This window comes from Tribolium castaneum, chromosome 1, assembly GCF_031307605.1.
Source record: "Tribolium castaneum strain GA2 chromosome 1, icTriCast1.1, whole genome shotgun sequence".
Classification (NCBI taxonomy): Eukaryota; Metazoa; Arthropoda; class Insecta; order Coleoptera; family Tenebrionidae; genus Tribolium; species Tribolium castaneum.
In genome coordinates this window covers 7,182,581-7,203,671 of record NC_087394.1, presented here as the reverse complement: position 1 = coordinate 7,203,671, position 21,091 = coordinate 7,182,581, and the positions used below count along the sequence as shown (strand labels likewise).

General features: G+C 28.0%; 1 protein-coding gene across 1 annotated transcript in view; it reads left to right on the top strand.

Moving 5' to 3' along the window:
• Positions 1 to 21,091, top strand: part of mgl (Megalin) — a 182,343-nt gene that overhangs the window by 27,774 nt on the left and 133,478 nt on the right. The window contains exon 2 of the mRNA XM_064357677.1: positions 20,551 to 20,682. Coding sequence (XP_064213747.1) covers positions 20,551 to 20,682 — 132 coding nt within the window. The remainder of the gene's footprint in view (positions 1 to 20,550; positions 20,683 to 21,091) is intronic.

The following is a 21,091-nucleotide window of genomic DNA, read 5'->3' as shown; positions in this document are numbered from 1 at the left end:
TGTAACTTGAAAACTATTAAACATAAGTATAGGGAATGCTAATACAGATCGATGCAGAATTAAATTCTCTACGATTTCATCAAATAAAACTTGTGGCATTTCATTTGAAAAAATTGAGTTATGGGTGCTTAAAGTTTTGAAAACTTAACTTAAAACATTTGGGGTTTGTTATTTTTTTTAGAAATTTGAAAACACCAAAGAAAAGATCTAGACTTTCTCTTTTAAATGAGCTAAAAAATATTTCCAAATTTTTTAAAATGGCAGAGTTATCAACTGGAAGGTGCAATTTCAAAAAAAAATAAGAACCTTAAATATTTCCTAAACGGCTAAATTTAGGCATAGGGAAAGTTTATGAAAACTACTTTAAAATAACTCTAGTAATCCAAAAACGCATTAAAAAATATAGGTTTTCATTTAAAATATGGAAGTTGATAGCGATTTCCGGTATAAGCGGAAGTGTCACCATCTTGAAAATATTTTCATTGAGCAGGACCTAAGATATTATAGTTGTATATATAAGAAATGTTCAGATGACTATAGTTATTGGAACTACCAGTACTTCCAATGTAGGGTTTAGACGGAACACCCTGTATATTAAAAAAAACTGGACGTGATAGAGACAAATGTGACATTTTTTAGTTTTCAGCAAGTCAGCAGAAACCAAAATAAGTATAAAATGTCCTTTAGTTAAAGTAAAAAAAAATGTAAACTAGAGTTATTGTAAGACAACGATAATTCTTCGGGGCCATAAAATTTCTAATTGCAAAAAGTCGCTCGAAACTTGATTTAAAAACAATGGGAACCAATTTAATGCATCGGCAAACCGATTATTCTTTCTGCCATTAATTGAGTTCGGAAATTTCTTTAAATTTAAAACTCTTACCATGTACCCAAGTTTTTCAATTAATGCAAACTAATTTGCGAACGAAGCGTCGTAGATTAAAAATTAGTTCGAACGAAGTCTGTGTGTTTTAACGTTTTATTTTCGATTGTGCGATTATAACTAAAAGATCAAGTCGAGCCATTACGCCGGAATAGCGGTGCTTTGAATGATCTATTTGTTCAGCGAGAAAGAAAGTGAACGATAGAATTCGTACATAGAAGGAAACCCGATCATGATTTTAATCAGGTATTGAGGGAATGGACGTGAGGTCGATAAAAGATAGTTAAAGACATAATCTTACTTGACTGCAAAGTTGTAATACCATCGCAAATTTATCAAGACAGTGGATTATTAGACAGTTAAGTTGTTAAGAGTTGGAGCAACTTTTGTACAATGATAAAACTTTTCTCAAATTGAATTTCTAAAAATTCGCGATAAATTATTATCTTTCACTTGCAAATAAACAACAATGTGTGTACAAGGAAGTGCAGTTCTTAAAGTTCGTAGAGTGAACGCACGAACAAGCTTAAAAAGGACAATAATGACGGAAAATTATTGTAGGAATGTTTAATGAATAAATCGATGAAAGATCTCATTCCTAATACAGGAAAATGGTTATGTGTGTTACATTCTCTGATTTTATGACATCCATTTATAATTTTCTTCATTAGAACTAATTCGCGATGTAACACTTTGAGTAGTAAATCGATTTTTGTTAATAATAATTACAATCAGCAAAAAAAAATAGAAAATAATTACTTATAGTACAACTTAGGAAAAAATCTATTAGAGTTGTCCGGTTTGCTTGATGACGTCAAGGGACTTCCCGAAACATTTTACATACAGTTTTACGAACAATTCAGGATTTATTAAAATTAGATGTAATTTTTTAGCAGAAGTTGTCAATAAAAAGGCGATAATTTAAACTTTTACAATTAAATAATTTACGCTTAAAAATTTTTGGTTAAAATTTCGTGGTTTTCAAAATTGGAATTTTTTTAATTTTTCGAATTATGATAATTGGTACTTGGTATAATAAAAAAATTATCTTGATATGCGATACATAGTATCAAGAAAATTCTGTTCAAATACTTTTGTGTTAAAATAACGAAAACTGTTCTAAGTTTTTCGTTTTTTTTTTAACATCAATGGACTTCCTAGAACATTTTATATACATTTGTGCATTTTAAAACAATTTAATGTTGACTGTAATTTTTCAGAAATTGAAAAAATACAGTAAAGTAAAAAGAAAAATTTTTTTTTAATTTTTAGGCATGGGCTCTTGAAGCTTATTTCATGTAATATCGTTTTTGTTATTTATTGTTATTTCTCACAGTGAGTATAAATCTGTTGATTAATAAATAATAACTCTAGAACTAAAAGTGGTTCCAAATATGTTTTTTGAGCGTGTTTTGTTTGATCTGTAGTGTTTTTTCACGAGAATTTTGTCAAAAAAAAAACATTTGCTAAATTAAGTCTAAATTAGGGATAACTTTTGAATCAAAACAAATTGTAAAATCGTTAAATCTGGTCGGAAGTTTGTTATTTTATTTTAAATGTAGGAACATTTTTAATAACTTGACAAGAAACTGGAGTTGCAAAAATTTAAAAAACTGCAAAAATAATTTATTAAGAAAAAAGATCTGCTGAAACAATGGAGAAAATATTTGCTTTTTCTGAAGCTTGTTATTATGTTTTTTATAAAAAATTTATTAAATTCTCCGATTTTTGCTTTTTTAATTTTGTCACAGTATTTTTGCTTTGAGAAATAATTTTCCTGCTGCACAAATGTTGTCTTATTCAATCAATTTGTAAGATTTGTCAAACAAAAAACGCTAAGTTAACACGAAATTTGATAAAAAAGACATAACTGTTGAATCAACACAAAGTGTAATATCGTTAAATTATGTCGGAAATTTGTTATTTTCTGTAAATGTTTGGTCATTTTTAAATGACTAGAATAGAAATTAAAGTTGCAAAAATGTAGAAAACTGCAAAAGTAATTCAGAAATGTGTTATTTGTACATGTATTGGCGGTTTTTAACCAGAAATTCACTAAAAAAAACTAAGAAACTTATTAAATTGTACGATTTTTAATTTTTTTGTTTTGTCACAGTATTTTTGCTTTGAGAAATAATTTTCCTGCTGCACAAATGTTGTCTTGTTCGATCAATTTGGAAGACTTGTCAAACAAAAAACCCTAAATTAACACGAAATTCGATAAAAAAGACATAACTTTTGAATTAAAACAAAGTGTAAAATCATTACATCAGGTCGGAAATTTGTTATTTTCTATAAATGTTTAATCATTTTTAAATGACTCGAATAGATATTGAAGTTGCAAAAATGTAGAAAACTGCAAAAGTAAGTCAGAAATGCGTCATTTGTACTTGTATTCGCAGTTTTTGACCAGAAATTCTCTAAAAAAATTGGAGAAAGTATTCGGTCTTCCGACAGATTTTTATTATAATGTTTTTTTTTATAAGAAACTCACTAAATTTTACGATTTTGTCAAAACGAAATCTGTAATATATACCTATGACAATTTTAAAGACGAACTTACAAAATTTGAAATATCATGAAAAAAAAAGAGAATTGTTAACGTAAGTTTGAAGTATTTTATTTGCTGTGCATTTAGGAACTTTTTTGTATTGAAAACTCACTAGATTATTATGTATGATTATTGTAGTAATAAATTTAAAGCATTTTTCGACGAGAAATTTATTTCTATAAAAGAACAAACTGAACTAACTCGTTTTTAATTTATTGTTAGGTGTCTAATAATAAAACACGTACAGACTTTTGTAATTTTATCAAATACAAATTTTTTAAACATGACGTGAAGGATTTTCTCAAATATGTTTTTAACTCATACTTCAAAATCTATAGGAAATTATAACTTTCAGCTAAGGAAAGTTAGTGTATTGCAGAATATTTTTGAAATTATTTTTTTATATATTATTGTATCTATAGTGAAAAATCTTTTTTAACATTAGTTGTTCTCTATAAATATAGCAATGAAACAAGTGTAGTAATTATTTAATTTGGTATAATAAGGATAAAACCAGAATAAGAATTTTTTAAGGCAGCATATTTGCTTGAATTTATTTAATTTATTTTAGTTTGTTTAATATAGAGAGAATGACTGCAATATAACACAATTTTTATTTAATTAGTTGTGTTTTTCTTTAAAGTAGTTTTTATTAAAATTTTAATTAGGTATGTATTTGAAAAATATTTTTTGACGGGAAATTCAGTAGAAAAGTGATCTATATTTGGATTTTTTCTACCTCTATATTTTTTGACGTGAAATAAATGAGATTCAAAAAGAAAACTGTGACAATAAATGACTAATTTTTAAAAAATTGCTGTTTTTTAGCGATTTCTAGATTCATTTTTGGAAAACATATGTCTGAAGTATTGTGCTTTGAAACAATGCATAAAGTAACATATCTTCGACTCAGTTTGCAATTTTTTCGTTTCTTTTTGAAAAATAATGCTCACTTGATTGAAAAATGCGGAAAACGCAACGAGAGAAGCAAAACTAAAATTTTAATTTTTAAGGATCAAGCTTTACCTATTTTCTGGGACATTTTGTCTTAAGAAAAAATTTCTCTACGTTAAAATTTCAGACCAGTAATAAATTTTCTTTGAAAAGCTTTATTTTTTTCGTGCCTTAATCAGCATTATTATTTCCTTTCTTTGTTTAATGGTGGTTTTGGGAATGTGACGCTTTGTGAGTTTTTGCTTTGAGGAAAAGAGGGAAGAAGATAAAAGCGCGTACTCGTATTTCATTTATTAATCCTGCATGATTTTTATTTGTCTGTTCACATTGTAAATTACATTAGCTTCTGCACATCATAACAAATTTAGTGGCTTGGTCTGTTCCAATTATTATGGAAAAAGCAAATAAACGTGATTACATTTCAATGAATAAACAGAAAATTTTAGTTGTGTAAGCGTTTTATTACTGCATCAGAGCTAATCAACCCTTTAATTAAATGAAATTTAAACACGTCGAAACATTTGGTTTAATTAATATTACACAGAATCAGCGATGTTGATTTTGTAATATAATTAAAATGTTTTACTGCAAATCGAGTGCATGTATTATTAAAAATTGAGTCGTAAGGCATTTCAGGCAGGAGGAGGCGAGATTTGAGTGTCTATAAAAGACAATATCCGTATTCCAGACGAGCCTCGTTACACATTATTGCTCGTCGTTAATTTTCCGAAACATGTGTTCATCGTTGTGTAAAACTCCCGTGCAACTTACGATCTTGGCAACCTAACGATATTATAAAAGTTTGATGCTTTTTAAAATGTTGCTGATAATTTTAAAAATTCCTGGGGAAGTTTAGGGACGTCTTAAATGACGGCGCAACTTTATAGATTAATTTTAACACACTCGCTTCTAATGGAAAAGTATCACACTTAAATTTATAAATTTCGGTTTGGTGGAGGCGGAGGCTTAAATGTGGCGGATATACAGGCTATCCTTCCTGTCTGGGTGGTCACTGACCCGAACTTGACGAACCTGACTTCACGTTCATTGGCAAATGTGAATCACCTCGCAATTGATTTCTAATTTCAATTTCACAAGGAGTAGGAGCTTTTCAGTTAATTGATAAGTTTGGACGCCTCCAGTAATGGCCAACCCCTTTGAAAAACCGTAGCACTTTGTAACCCAAACCCATTTGGAGTTAATTAAAAAGTAGGTAATGTCTTGTTGACAAAATACAGATTGTTGGTCAAACTACAGTTAACATCAACCTCAGAAGGAAGCAAAATTAAAATAAAACCACAACGAAACAATTCTTGTTAAAAGCTGGTGCAAAATAAACATTATTTATAAACAAAATTTTACGATTTTATTATTACAGTGACCTTCCTAATTAGTGTATTATTGTAAAAAATGTTTCAAAATGTAAATGGCTTTGTTTTTGAATATATTTTCTGTGACTATGTTTCCACTGTTTACAAGCAAATTCCTTATCAAAGAAATAATGGAACAGTTTATACAAACAATTCTGTTTTGTCTTTTTAAAAGTGCCATTTTAAAGTTAAATCAAGCACAATAAATTAAAATAATGTATTTTTACGTCGATTACGATAATATGTTTTTTTGGTTTCGCATGAAAATAGAAGGGATCAAAATTTCAATAAAAATACTAACTTTTCTTGAAGAAAAACAATGAGTGAGATCTTGCAGTTTTTCTTGCAGAGATAGTTGATTTGGAAGGGATTTTGAAATATAAATAGAGAATCTGAGCTTTGAATTTTTTTTGGATTGAATAATCTTGTTAGTAAAGAAAATATACCGAGTGTCATAAATATTGCAGCACCAAAAGGAATAGGAATTTTTGGACGAAACTTTGCACAAATGTTAGGGACGGTTTATAGAAAGCGTCAATTTGGTCACGTGATCACGCATCTAACTGCGGATTAAATTAATGACGCTTTTATAATAATCAAACATTTGTGCCAACTTTTGTCAAAAAATTTCTATTTTTTCTTATTGTTGCAATCTTTATGACACTGAGTATAGATTAAAAATTTACAGAGGTTGTGTTTATAAATTAGCCAGAAGCGATTTTAACATAAAATAATTGTTAAGCTAAAAAAAAATTATTTCCTATTTTGATGGTGTGGAAATATACAGGATGAGACTGTTAAAAGTATTCACTGTGTCTCAAGAACTAATAAGCTCACATAAATGAAGCTTTAGTTATTATTTTTGCTATTTTGTGCATTTGTTTTTTTTTTCTCTACAGTTTCTTTATACTCAAAATTAATTAATTATTATTGACTTGCTAAAAAATATAACTTTTTAAATATGCATTCCTAATGAATAATGACATTATGAAATGAACAATATGTTGTGTGTTTTGTGGAAATGCAAATTTTCAATAACAAAATATAGTTAAAAGTATCCATTATTAATCTTTACAAAGTTTTTGCAATTTTAATTCTAGTATCAGAGTGACCTTATTAATTAGCGTATGATTAGCGTTGTTTCACAGAAAAGTGTTTCAAAATGTATAATTGTATAAACTGTTTTGTGTTTGAACATGTTTTTTGTCACTACATTTCCAATGTTTACAAGCAAATTTTGTCAAATAAAAATAATAATTTTTTTTAGATAAGTATAAAAAATTAAAAAATAAATTAAAAAAAAACAAAACGAAAAAACAAAATAAAAGAGTTAACCATGGTTTTACATAAAGGGTTTTGTTCCAGGTTTTGTCTTTTTTTTCATGTTTAGGTTAAATGTTTAGTATTTTTGTGCTAATTATTTAAAATATCAAAAAAAACAAAGATATACAAGATGTTTTGTGAGGTAGTGCTTATATTTAAGCCACTGATTAAGCATTAAAAATAAACTGACCATTATTTTGATTTTTTTTTTTAAACGGTTTGTTATAATTAAAATAAAAATTAAAAAGTTACTCCAAAAATACAGATTATATTTTTTATCTTTAAAACTACTTATCCAATTTTTATAAAATTTGGTGTAGAGTTGTTCTAATAGATACGTATAATTATTTAATAATGCAAATTGTAAGATATCCATAATAATACGTTTTTAGAAAAAAAAAAAATAAAAAACAGGGTTGTTATGTTTAAAATATCCTTGTTTAAAACATTGTATTTTAATTGTTTGAAACAATAGACCTAAAGCCTATTTTATTGAAACGTTTAAAACTTCGTTTAAAACATGTTTTAATTTAAATGATTGTTACAATTTCCTATCAGGAATAAAATGAGGACAAATCATGTATTTTTATTTATATGAACATTTATTATTTATTCACATATATTAATAAAATAAAAAAATTAAAATCAATTATTGTTGCAACTGAAGTTAATGCCTAAAAATACTGACCAAAGTATCTAATGCTTTTTCAACTTCTAGTTTATTTCTCTGACAAAAATAACTCATTTTTAAAAAAGCTAATGTTTAAAACGTTTAAAACACAATTTTAAACAAAATAAAAACACTATTTGTTATGGTAATTAAAAAAAACATGTTGTTTAACAACCCTGATAATGAATATGGTTTAATGCTTAATCTAGTTTAAAATATGTGCACTACCTTGAGAGACACCCTGTATAAAAATTAATTGCTCGGTATAAATTAAGGCAAAAAAAGATACATTTATTTGTAGTCTTTTTTTATTTTATTTTATTTTATTTAGGTAATTTTTACTATCTACTACCAAAAATATTAAGAAGTGTACTATTACATACATCCAAAGAAAAAGGCTCATTTTGTTATTAATATAAAAATTTGAAATTACTATTATGACGAAAAAATGACATAAATGTTAGTAGCTATCAAGTCAAAATGTAGCATTTACGGATTTTTTTTAAGGACCGATAACAATAATGACATGAATTTTTGCATTACTTTTGGTTCAGTTTGAATAAAAAATCTATAATTTTTGACAAGTATAAAATGAATTGAAAGTATTTAGATTATTTTTGTCATTCGTGATCATAAAACTAGCAGAAGAATTTTAAGAATGTGCTTTTAATATTCATAAAAATGTTTAATCACTTATTGTTACAGTATGTCACATTTTTGTGCATAATATGAAAAACTGTTCAGTGATTTTAAAAATTGATCAAAGGTCAATCATTTTGTGTGTGGTTTAAAAAAAAGCGCTTGCAAACATGAAATTTCAAACTGCGAAATCACTCAAATATGTAATTATGTTCCCAGTAGGGGTCGTGATTGTTGTTCCTGGTGATGACATTAAAGGTCACTTAATTAAAGCAAAATAAATCAGGAAGAAATTACGGAAACAGTGAAGGTGATGATGCACTATGAACAATCACTGTCATTGCTTCAAGGAATTTCTGTAGTTTGATGTCAGGGTTACCAACCAAACTGTTTTTCCATTCAAATAATAATATTGCAAAATAATCAATTTCGTTGCATTTTTCTTGTAATTCCTGTTTTAAATTGCGTGATTGTATTTTAAATTTTTGCTTGTAAACATTCGGCGTGGGTGTCAAATTAATGGATAATGCTCTGTGACAAGAATAATAATTTACATTTGATTTTAATTACCCTCAACATAAAATCCTTAATAATTTACACGGTCATATCCTGCGCTTATATATTTTAATAAAAAGCTCTTCTAATGAGTGGAGGAAAGCAGGGCCGGACTGGGTTTTAGAATCAAAACACTAAATTATTTTCTAGCAAACAAGTGTTCAAAGTTCGAAAATAATACAAAAAATAATTTTTATATTATTTTGTATTATTTACCAACTCTGTTAATACAGGCTTGAAATATTGCGATGCCGTTTTTATTATCCGATAGATCAACTTAAAGTCCACAAACTAAAAATATTTATATTTTATACAGGACGTTGTTATACAGGGTGATCAACCAAAGTTATGTTTTTTTTTTAATGGAACACCCCATATATTTTTGCAAGACACGCTAGCAAGAGTCAAATTGTCTTTTGAAAGGCGATTGGAGGAAAACGGTGGTTTATTTGAACATCTACTTTAAATTTTTTAATATTAATATTTTTATTACTTATTATTTTATTATTATTTAGTATTTTTTAATAATAATCTTCATTTTTGTTATTGTTAATTGTTCTTCTATAGGAATTATGATGAATATTAATATTGTTATAAACATTGTGTTATTTTAATTCACAATTGTACCAACAAAAGTAATTCTTGTAAAACAAAAATTTAACTGATTTTTTTTTGTAATAAAATACATTTTTTTTGAAAATCTCGAGAAATCTTTTAAATTTGCTTTACAAACCACACATCATTAGAAAATTTCTATTGATAGGCGTAAGCAAATACAGGGTATTTGAAAAAAATGAGTTATTCAACTTTTTGCGTTTTGGCACACCCTGTACATTATCTGTGCGTTATAACGAAAATTCGACTATTTGCTAAAACTACAAGATATTCTAAGTTTTTCTGTCGAAAATTTGTCGGAAAATACTCATTGGCGGCTTTACAGTGATTTTTTAAATGTGGGTTGTTTTTAGCACAAAAAGTTGAATAATTCCGAAACAAAAAAAGATAGTCTGTAATAGTTTATACAAAGTAGCATTATTTTTTTACGTAGAATCTAATTATGCAAAAATATATAGGGTGTTTTACTGAAAAAAACATAACTTTGATTGATCACCCTGTATAACAACATCCTGTGTAAAATATAAATATTTTTAGTTTATGGACTTTAAGTTGATCTATTGGATAATAAAAACGGCATCGCAATATTTTCAATAGCAAAAAAGTTATAGACCGATTACGCACCTCTGGGTCATCCTGTATAAGGTAAAAGGACAAAAAGAAAAAAGTATAAGATTAGTTTTTATGCCAGTTTAAAACCATACTAGTTTTAGTTAGTTTTAGTAATGTAAAGTTTATTTCAAAATACAGCAGGGTGTCCCAGTGAGTTTTTTAAGCCAACCTTGAAATGTTGGATAATTAATTATTTTTTACCATAAGCACTAGCCCCTTGCCTAAAATTATTTACAATTTACAATAACAGATTTACAATTTTTTATTTAAGTTTTAATTGTATTTCTAATTTTTGCTGCTCAGATGCAAAAAAAAACGAATAAAGGCTAAAACTGAATTCAAATACCAAATTCAAAATCCGAATAGTTTCGAAAATTTGGAAATAAAAATCTTAACGTAATATGTGGTTATAATGCATTTACAAGTTTTTTTAAATAGAGCTTTTAAAAGTAATGTTTGTAACGAAACCTTTATTAGTCGATTTTGCCTAATTTTTGAAATATTTTAATTTTTTTAAACAAAAACTTGCTTTCTTAAGATTCCAAGAAAAGTAAGGCTTCCACCACCTTAAAGAAGAATGATCAAAATTTAAGGATATATTTTTTTTAAGCTCACTGCAATCAAGAAAATAAAAAAAAATAAGAGTTTTAGTAAATTGTTTTTAAATAAAACACCTTATTTTTTAATTTTTGCATTCTTATTTTGTCTATCTAAAAACAACAGTCTCTTACTGATTACTCAAAAAACATTTCACTTTAAACATTAAAACAAATTATGAACCATTTGGCCTTTTTTCGTCATTTTTTACAGTGAAATAATTAAAATTAACATTTATGGCGAATTTTTAAATTCCCGTACAAACTTCTACAAAAATTGTTGCTAAAAATAACTTTTAGAGTTAAGTATCTTTTTAGTTACTAACTTTAAGCATTTGAAAATGTTTTTATATAAACAATTTAATAATCATTAAGAAGCACAAATAAAAACAAGTTGTTCCACTTAACTTCTCCCTTTAAGGTGGTGGAAGTACTATTTTTCTAGGATTCTTAATTTTAGTGTAATAAATAAAAAATGATTAAAAAAAGTTCAAAAAAAGTTTTAAAAAAAGGGTAGATCGAAATCATTAGTATTAAGAGATACATCCAAAAATGCAATAAAATTTATAGTGTTCCATTTAATGTATGCGTCAAAATAGCTCAAAAATAAATCACTTTTTCTGGTAAAAATTTTGTTAGTACAGAACGGAAAACTACTAGATAAATTAGTTATAAATTATATAATTTCTTCTTATTTTCAAGCGTTTAGCATGTGTTGCTCAGCCAGAAATCAGAAACGCAATTATTTTACCAAATGTAATAAAAAATACGCCGAAAAACAGCAGAATTATACAAAAAAAACGCTTACGCAAGGTTTTCTTAAAGCGGAAGGAAAAGTTACTAACTTATAAGTTAGAAAATTCTTTTTTTTTTTCTTTTTTAACCGTTGTTTAACCAAAAACGCGACAATTCTGAAGAATTTTGTTCAAATAAGCATAAAAGTCAATAGCTTTTTGTGCAACGAAATAGGAATAGTGTTTTTTTTTATTCTAGACGTGTCTAGTTGAACAAAAGATTTTGTAAAATTCGGTGAAAATTTTCGAATTTTCAATATTAATTACGAAAAGGTATTATTAATTTATTATAATTATAAAATATATTAAATAATATATTATTATTATTATTATTATTATTATTATTATTATTATTAAGTGTGGAAAACTGTTAATTTTTTCTGAAAATTTGCTTTTTCACTCAAATAAATTGTTAAAGGTAAAGAATTCCCCACTGAATTTTATAAAATGTTTTGCTATCTCAAGCGTTTTATCTCGCTTTACTCAAACGCAATATTCCGCAAATTTTCTCAAAAATCAACAAAAAAAACATAAAATTATTTTTATTTCTGGGATATTTAAGCCCATTTTCATTCAAAAATGTAATTGTTTCGTGAAATTTCACAAACAATTAACCGAAATTTTTTGAAATGATTTAAAAATGAAGCAATTTTTACATTTTCGACAGTTTTTTTACACAATTTCGCTGAATCGGCTTGAAAACATCAAACTAATGGATCGAAAATGATACAAATTTACCCTTTTTGTCGTTATATTAGCACGCTTTTCATTCAAAAAGGCAATTGTTCAAGATTAAGCAAAATTTCCTCAAAAAATCATAGAATTTTTAAGATCAAAGTTTCCACGAAAGTGTAAAAAATCACAAAACTAAATCAAAACTTAACAATACTTCACGGTTCTGTATTTTTTTTAATTTTTTTTTAAGTCGAAAATGCAATTTTTGCAAAATTACCATAAAAACAGCTTGAAAAATCGCCTAATTGGCTCGAAAATATTGTTAGTTTTACGTAATGTAATTCAAACAGATAATAATCGATTATTTTACAAAATTTCCTTAAAATAATTCAAAACTTTTATTGCAATTGGATGAAAATTTAGTGTTTTTTTAGTTTCTGGTAGTTTAAAAAATCGAAATGGGTAAGTAAATTGATTAGTAATATCACTTTTTTATCTTTATTATTTATAACTTTTGATGTCCCGTCCGTCATCGCAAACATAAAATGTTGTTCATATTTTTTACGTTATTAAACAAAATCAAAAATTTTTAATTTCCACTGTGTAATTTCAATATTGTTAAAGTCTTCAATAATTAAAACCTTTCTGAATAAATTTTTTTGAGCTATTTTCACACCCAAGATTTTTGTCCCGTCCGTCATGTGTAAACAAAAAGTAAATTAAGCAGAAGTCGTGTTTTAAAAAAATACATTAACATTGAACAACTAAGAATAATATACTTCGCAATATATAGGGTGTTCCATTAAAAATACCTAACTTTGGTTGATCACCCTGTATAACAACATCCTGTGTAAAATATAAATATTTTTAGTTTATGGACTTTAAGTTGATCTATCGGATGATTTGAATTTTTGACAAAACTTGGCACAAAACTAAACGAATTAAAAAAAATCGCTTTAAAAGTTGTCAGAAACGCAAAAAATTGGAAAAACAACACTTGCTGGTAAAAGTTTAAGTGTTAAAAACTCCATTACCACTTGATTAAAAACGTTCAAATTTTAATCATTTAACACTTGCTAATAGTCTAACCTTTGTGCCAGGTTTCATCAAAAAATTCCTGTTCCTTTTTAGTGTAGCAATTTTTATTATTTTTGGCTCACTGGAGAGAAAATTAGCTTTAGTCGGGCCCTGGATAGCGGAAGGTAATAAGAAGTCCTACCGTTTTAATTAAATAAGAAAATCTAAAAGCGACTTTAGCGAGATATCATAGCTAATTAGCACAAGAAATTGCATCTTGATTACTTGAGGAGTCTCGGATTTTCTTCTACTTTCGATACTTTTGCAAGACAAATAGACCTTAATGAATTACATTCACAGTGTAAATATATTTGCTCTCATCGTTTCCATTGCATTATCTGGCGATACACTGGGGAGCCGTTTGTTCTTAACGCTAACAAAAACCCATCTGCAAGAAATAGAATAAATCTGTTGCTATAAATTTGCAGCAAGAAATATCGTGTAGCTACAATTTGTGCGAGTGTGTTGAGCGAAAGGTTATAGCTAAATGGTATTGAGAAAGAGTGATGGAAATATTCGGCTCAATTCCGCCTTTGATATCAACGTCGCTCGCTGCCTTCTTGGAGTGTTTTATATTGCTTTACGTTTTCCTATTTTTCCACCATCGCCGGTAAATCGGCCCATATTTTATTGCTCTGCATGAAAATTAAACTCGTTTCTTCCAATAATACGTCAAATAATTCGATTCTGTATCCTTACACTCACTTTTCCGGGAGATGTTTTATCAGGCGGGAAAGTTTCGGAATAAGCAGATACACAGTCAGTTATCTGCAATTATACAGAAGTTGCTGCATAAACTTTTAATAAAGCGTCACAACTTGAAGATTTTATTATGTTAGATTCAATTTGACTTAAATAAAATAAAATGGGCTTTATGTAATCGTAATATTCCGTTTTTATGAATAGGACACTATCTCAGCCACTTATCGTCTAAGTTAAATCGCTTGAATAAATAGGTCCCTGGCCACCGAAAAATTTACGACCAAATGTTGAGTCGACAATTGGTTTCCTCGCCAGATAAATGTAGAAAATACGTGCTTCGCATTTTACTGCGTTTAAAAATATGAAATAATTATTGATTAATAAATAAAACCGGGCCTTTATTATACCGATCCAATGTCGGAAATATTTCCGATTTTACAATAAAAGCGTGCTATGGCATGTTGTGTTTTGTTTTGCGGGCGGAAATATGTATGTGCATGTTTGTAAAAATTCCCTTGGAAATATAAATACGCATTTTATCTACTGTTTCTGTTTTATTGCCAACAAAAATTTAAACAAAACTGAATATTACGACGTTAAAATATCAAACTGAAGCGTGTTAGAAATTTTATTGATTGCGATATAGGTTTTTTTGGACAACTAGAAGTATTTATTTTTTGACCGGCACTAAAAGATGAAACACCCTCTACATTGGTTCTCAAGTTTTTCTTTTTCTGTTTTTTTCAATGAAACTTTTTCTGATATTGAAAGTTGTTATTTACTAAATTCTGAATATACAGGGTGTCCATCTAAACTCCACATTAGAAGTATTGGTAGTTCTAATAATGATAGTCATCTGAAAATTTGTATACAACTATAATCTTTCAGGTCTTGCTCAATGAAAATATTTTCAAGATGGTGACACTTCCGGTTATACCGGAAGTCGCTATCAACTTCCTTATTTTAAATGGAAAACTATATTTTTATTGCGTTTTTGGATTACTAGAGTTATTTTAAGGTAGTTTTCAGGAGATTATCCTATACCTAAATTTAGCCGTTTACGAAATATTTAGGGTTTTTGATTATTTTTTTTTTTGGATTTGCACCTTTCAGTTCAAAAATCGAAAACTATGCCATTTTTCAAAATTTTGAAATATTCTTTAGCTCGTTTGAAGAAGGAAGTCTAGCTTTTTTTGTGTTTTCAAATTCCTAAATAAGGATACCAAACTCCAAATGTTTAAAGTTAAGTGTTCACAATTTTAAACACTTATAACTCATTTTTTTCAAATGAAATGTCACAAGCTTTATTTTATTAAATCGTAGAAAATTTAATTTTGCAACGATTTTATTTAGTATTTCCTACACTAATGTTTAACAGTTTTTAAGTTACAATAACTTTTTGTTGGGATTGAGAAATTCATTAGCCATAGGCCTTTTCTCATAGGTTGCCATGGAAACAAGACACAAAATGTGAGAAATTAAAGTTTTTTAAACAAACATTCAATGAATTTATTTTGTTTTCACAGAACTGATAACACAATTTTGAACAGAGCTTGTCGTTTGTTTAATCAGAAATGTTTTCATGGCAAACTATTCAAAAATAGCTGTGGTTTGTAAGAAATTTTCTACAATGTCAGGAAAACCAACATAACTTGAAAATTATCACAGATAGGTATAGGGAATGCTAGTACAAATTGATGCAGAAAAAAATTCTCCTTTACCTAGTAAAATAAAAATTGGAATATCCCATATGGAAAAATTAAGTTATGGGTACTTGAAGTTGTGCAAACTTAACCTTAAAATTTTTGGGTTTATTAAATTTTTTTCCAATTCTGAATACACTGAAGAACAGATATAGGCTTTCTCTTTTAATTCTCTAAATATGATTTCGAAATCTTTAAAACTAAGAGAGTTACCGATTTTTTAAGTGACAGGTGCAAATCCAAAAATTTTCAAAAAATCTTAAATATCTCGAAAACGGTTAAACTTAGGTATAGGAATAGCTGATAAAAACTTTCTTAAAATAACTCGAGCAATCCAAAAATGCAGTAAAAAATTGCTTTTCTTTTAATATAAAAAAGTTGATAACGACTTCCGGTATAACCGGAAGTGCCGCCATCTTGAAAATATGTTCATTGAACAGAACTCAGCGGATTATGGCTGAGTACCAACTTTCAATTAAATATCTTTATTACAACTTTCAATAATTCTAAAGTCGGGTTTAGACGGAACAGACTGTAGATACAGGGTGCTCAAAAACTGGCGCACCAACTCAGTGGTACGTTATTGAGAAGCAAGTGCAGATTACGGGAAAAATGTTGAAAAAATTCTTAAAGTTATATTTTAGAAAATCTGGAGCTACAAACTTATTGTGTTAACTTCTTTAGTTTTTATTATTTTTTTATATTCTTATGTTTCATACCAGGTAATCGTTCCGTAACAAAACGATGAATAATTATTTTAAAATTTACTACCAGATTTTAGCAGTTTTTTTAATTTAAAAAAATTAAAATTCATCCAAAAAATTACAATGTGTAGATGTGCCAACACTGGGAATTATTTCCTAGGAAACCGTTTCAAAAATAATTTATTTTTATTGTTGCTCAAATTCTATTGCGATCATGACTGTTAGACAACGTTGCCACATATCATTTACCTAAAATTAGTTATTTATCAATAACTTTAATACAAATAATTTTTTTACTATTTTTACTATTATATGTAACCACTTCTCTACCACACACCATTGAGTTGGTGCGCCAGTTTTTGAGCACGCTGTATAAGCAACAATTTTTGTCGTTATTTAATTTCGCAGTGTTTAAATGTTTGTCATTTTTTTTAACAAATACTATCCACAGACAAATCTCAATCTATTTCGGAAGCCAAATAGCGGCAATATCACACTATACAAGCAATACGAAGTGAGGCGATTGATTTACAATAGACAGTCTACTTGGCATAATAATATTGTAGCAGAAGTGTAAACACTTCAAATGCATCACTGTTTGCTTGCCTGTTCAGTTGCATAAATTAATTAACTGTAGTTATGTCTGTTTTTTGCCAAACCTTTAAAACAGTTAAAAAAATCAAAAAAACACCCAAAAAGAACGAATAATAAAGTTTAGCCCTGGATGAGGCTAAACTCTCCTCTGAATAACTGGATAATTAATCAGCATTCTGCGAACTTTATTATCCTTTCGTAGTTTTTGTTATTCACCGCCACCACTACCAAACATTTTCAAAACAACAATTTTCCGACGTGGTAAAATTGTAATCAAATAACATCAGAATTGCTCTCTGATAACTCAAGTGGAAATAAAGCAACTTGAAAGTTTTTATGTGGTAGACGCTCTAAATACGATCTCCGGAAAACCGCAAACCCCAACAGAACTTCAATTAGCCCAGATTCGTGTTATTAATTATTACACTTTTAATCAATTAAAGGTTTTGTTGGACTTTGCAACTTTGAGATGGGGAGCCAAATATTTTTTTTGAATGAGAGTGTTTTAGATGAAGTAATGGTTGAATTTAATTAATTATTCCAGAGGATAGTTATTTATTTATTAAAAAAATTGTACCTCCCACTTGATAACCACCTTTGCTCAAGCTATTTTAGAAAGTAATTATTAAATAATAATTAAAAAACTAAAATTATTAAATAATAATTGGACTAACAATATTGGTAATATTATATTTAGAGGCGGATTTAGACAAAAATTTATCTTAGAGAGTGAAGGGTACATTATTTAATTTGCGTTCTTTTAGAAAGTGGGTGAAGTACTTTGATCTTCGGATGTAAAAATATTTTGAAAATGTAAAACAATGTATTGTTTTAAATAATAGACATTTCAATAAGGTTTTACACAAGGAGTGGTTGTGATTTGTTATTTAAAGTTAGGAAAATTGAACATTACTTTTGTATTTTTCGAGCACTTAAGTTTTTCAGATAAAAACTCGAGTTTTTTGAAAAGTTGTTAAATTATTCTAATTTTTTTTTTAAAAGAATCTGTTTTTTTGCTTTTTTTTGGCGTTGTATTGTAACAACTTTTGTTTTGGATTTTTTTTAGAAAACTGTCCAAAAGTTATAAATTTTTTCGAAAATTTAAACGCTGTTGCTTTACTTCAGTAGCGCAACTTATTTCTCTTTCTATCATAAATAACGCATTTTAAATATTTTAATGTCACTTTTGTACAGAATCTTGGCAAAATAAAAACATTAAAAGCATCAGGGGAATAACATAGTTGCCAGGGCGCATGTGCAGACAATCATGACATCATAATCTAAAAATAGCAATTACATCAGGGGATTCCTACAACATGAGGTGGGGGAAGGTGTTTTAAAAATTGGCGCATGCGCAGATTAACTGAATTAGAGTCGGCACAGCTTATCTACTCAATCGAAAAGAAAAAAAAGTAAAGCTGAAGGAGGTATTTTAACTAGAATTCGTAGATTATGAGATAAGTAATAATAAAAACTACTTAATATACATAATTATTTTGTTTATTTTGTATTTGTTTGATTCGGATTTTTTGAACTTGTATTATGTACAGGGTGACTTTTGAGTAACTCATAATATTCATAGCTTTATTATGAGACATTTTTTTAAATTTCGAATAAGTAGGCTTTATTTGTAAATATGTGTACCTTTTGATATATGTTGATAATTTGAAACCTTACGAGATTTTTGTTTTTTTAGAAAACAATGTTTTTTATAGTTTATTTCTCTATCTTTCTGAAACAAATATAAAAAAAATAAAACAAAAGATATATTAAAATATAAGAAATAAATATCGGTATTTTAATTACTTACATTTTATTTGTCTTTGTATTGTTGTATTCTAATGGTATTTTTTTTAATAGTTGGCATGACAACACTTAACGTGAAGCCATGCATCAACTTTGATACAAAAAAATAAAAAAGTTACGATTAATAATTAATATTATTATTAACAATATTTTTTATTTTATATTTTTTTATCTCTGTTACTTGTATTTTTCAAAACAGCAAGAAAAAATGTTGATTACAATTGAAAAACAAATTAATTAATTAATTAATAATCATTTTTCAAAAATTAATGACGTCATAAATTTTGGAATAATGACAATAAGTGGCAAAATAACCACTAGCAAAGATAAATTAATATGAACATTAATTAATAATTAAAAAAATTGGGTTTTAGTTTAACAAGTTCGGTTGTTAAAGTTGAAGAACAAATTATTATTATACATACTTTTCTTGAATGAAAGAAATTCTTATTTTTTCTTTATGTCACAACTGTACAAAATTTTTTACTTTTAGCACAATCTTTTTTTTCTTTTGTATTTACGATTTGTTTTGTATTTTTGAATAGTTATTAATAATAAGCTTCGATGGCTGTCGTTAGGCAACGAGCGTATGCGAGTTGCATACCTAGACACCCGAAAACTTTAAGCGTGTTATTCAATTTTTTTTTGTTGGAACATTTTTGTTAATGAAAACATTAATTTAAAATACGTTGCTATGGGAAGCGTGTTTTAAAATTGTGGAACATGTTGCTTTTGGAAACGTGTTTTAAAATGGTGTTTATAATTTACGATTCAGATATTAAAAAGAAGGCTTAAAATGTTACCAACAAAAAAATAAAATATTGGGTTTTTCTGTAAAAGTTACAGCCTTAGTAGCGTTGGAAAATAAATCGTTGTACTTTTCCCGAACACAGGAACATACCGTCGTAATTATTTCTTTACTTAATTAGTCTAAACGTAGGCAGTTAGCTCAATTTTAGGTCTGCAAAATAGAAAAAGTAATAAGTAACTCAAAATTATATTCGGGTTATATTTTTGGTGCCCAGATTATTTCCTTCTCACTAATTTAAATTTCTTTAGTGGCCGAGTTTTCAAAAAGGTATTTGTAGGCAAAGTTCGGTGCAATAAGCACCTGCATGTTAATCATGTTAAGGAGGGTCTGTAGGTAAACAGTCGGTTCGTTTCATATCCGCCTGTCAAATATCGTATTGTTAAAGCCTTTGTCAGCGGAAATGACGTTAGTACCACCCACTGTTGCTCAAATTTATCCGTGAAAAACATATCGCCAGAAGAGACGTGGTAAAGCAACTGCACGATCTTTTTATTTTCGAAAAAACGCTTCCATCATCCGATTAAATTTTCCGGTTAATTTATTTTTCCTTTTATCGTTCGTAATTTACGTTATATATTTTGCATATTTTTAGCGGAACGTGGAGTATATCAAGTGTGATCTTTTATTAAAGCCGAAATTTAGCATAGATTTCATATGCTAATAGTAATCCCTCGAGCAACGTCTACTAAATGCAAAGTCCCACATTTCCCGATGTTAACATGAAATTAGAACTAAACTGCGAATGGGGATGTGTTGCCGACATCCAGAGGCTCTAGGGAAGATTTGAAAATGTCAGCGATTATTGCAACGACTCTCTTGAAATTTCCAACATGATTAACCTGTCACCAATCACAAAATTGGAGGATTACGAATAAATAACGCCTTTCACGGAAATAATTCCCTGTTTTGCTTCCAGGTGGGGATCCCTCGGGAGTTGTTTGTCCTTTGGGCATGTTCCGGTGTCCTGAGGGAAAATGCATTCCGGCAATATGGGTATGCAATTATGAAAAAGACTGTGAAAAGGGAGAGGATGAGTTTCAATCATGCTGTAAGTATTTTTTTTTTGCTTCAAAATGGGGCGAAAGCTTTAATAATGCAAGACAACGTCTTGTGATGAAACATAAAACATTTTCCTTATTTTGATATTATTTTTAAAATGCCACTCGGGTCAGGAATTTTTTTACCATTTAGTTGTCACATTTAAACAAAATTAAATAACATTTTATTTGCACACAAGTTCGAAAAAATGTCATGCACCTATGACTGCATTAAATAAACTTGTCTAACAAAAATGTCAATATTTGATTATTTGATTCGCCTAAAAATAAATTAACGTGTTACTTGTACAGGATGTTCCATCTAAACACTACATTACAAGTAATGGAAGTAATGGAAGGGGAGTTTTTACCAGCTTTCCCTATAGCTAAATTTAGTCGTTTTCGAAATATTTTGGGTTG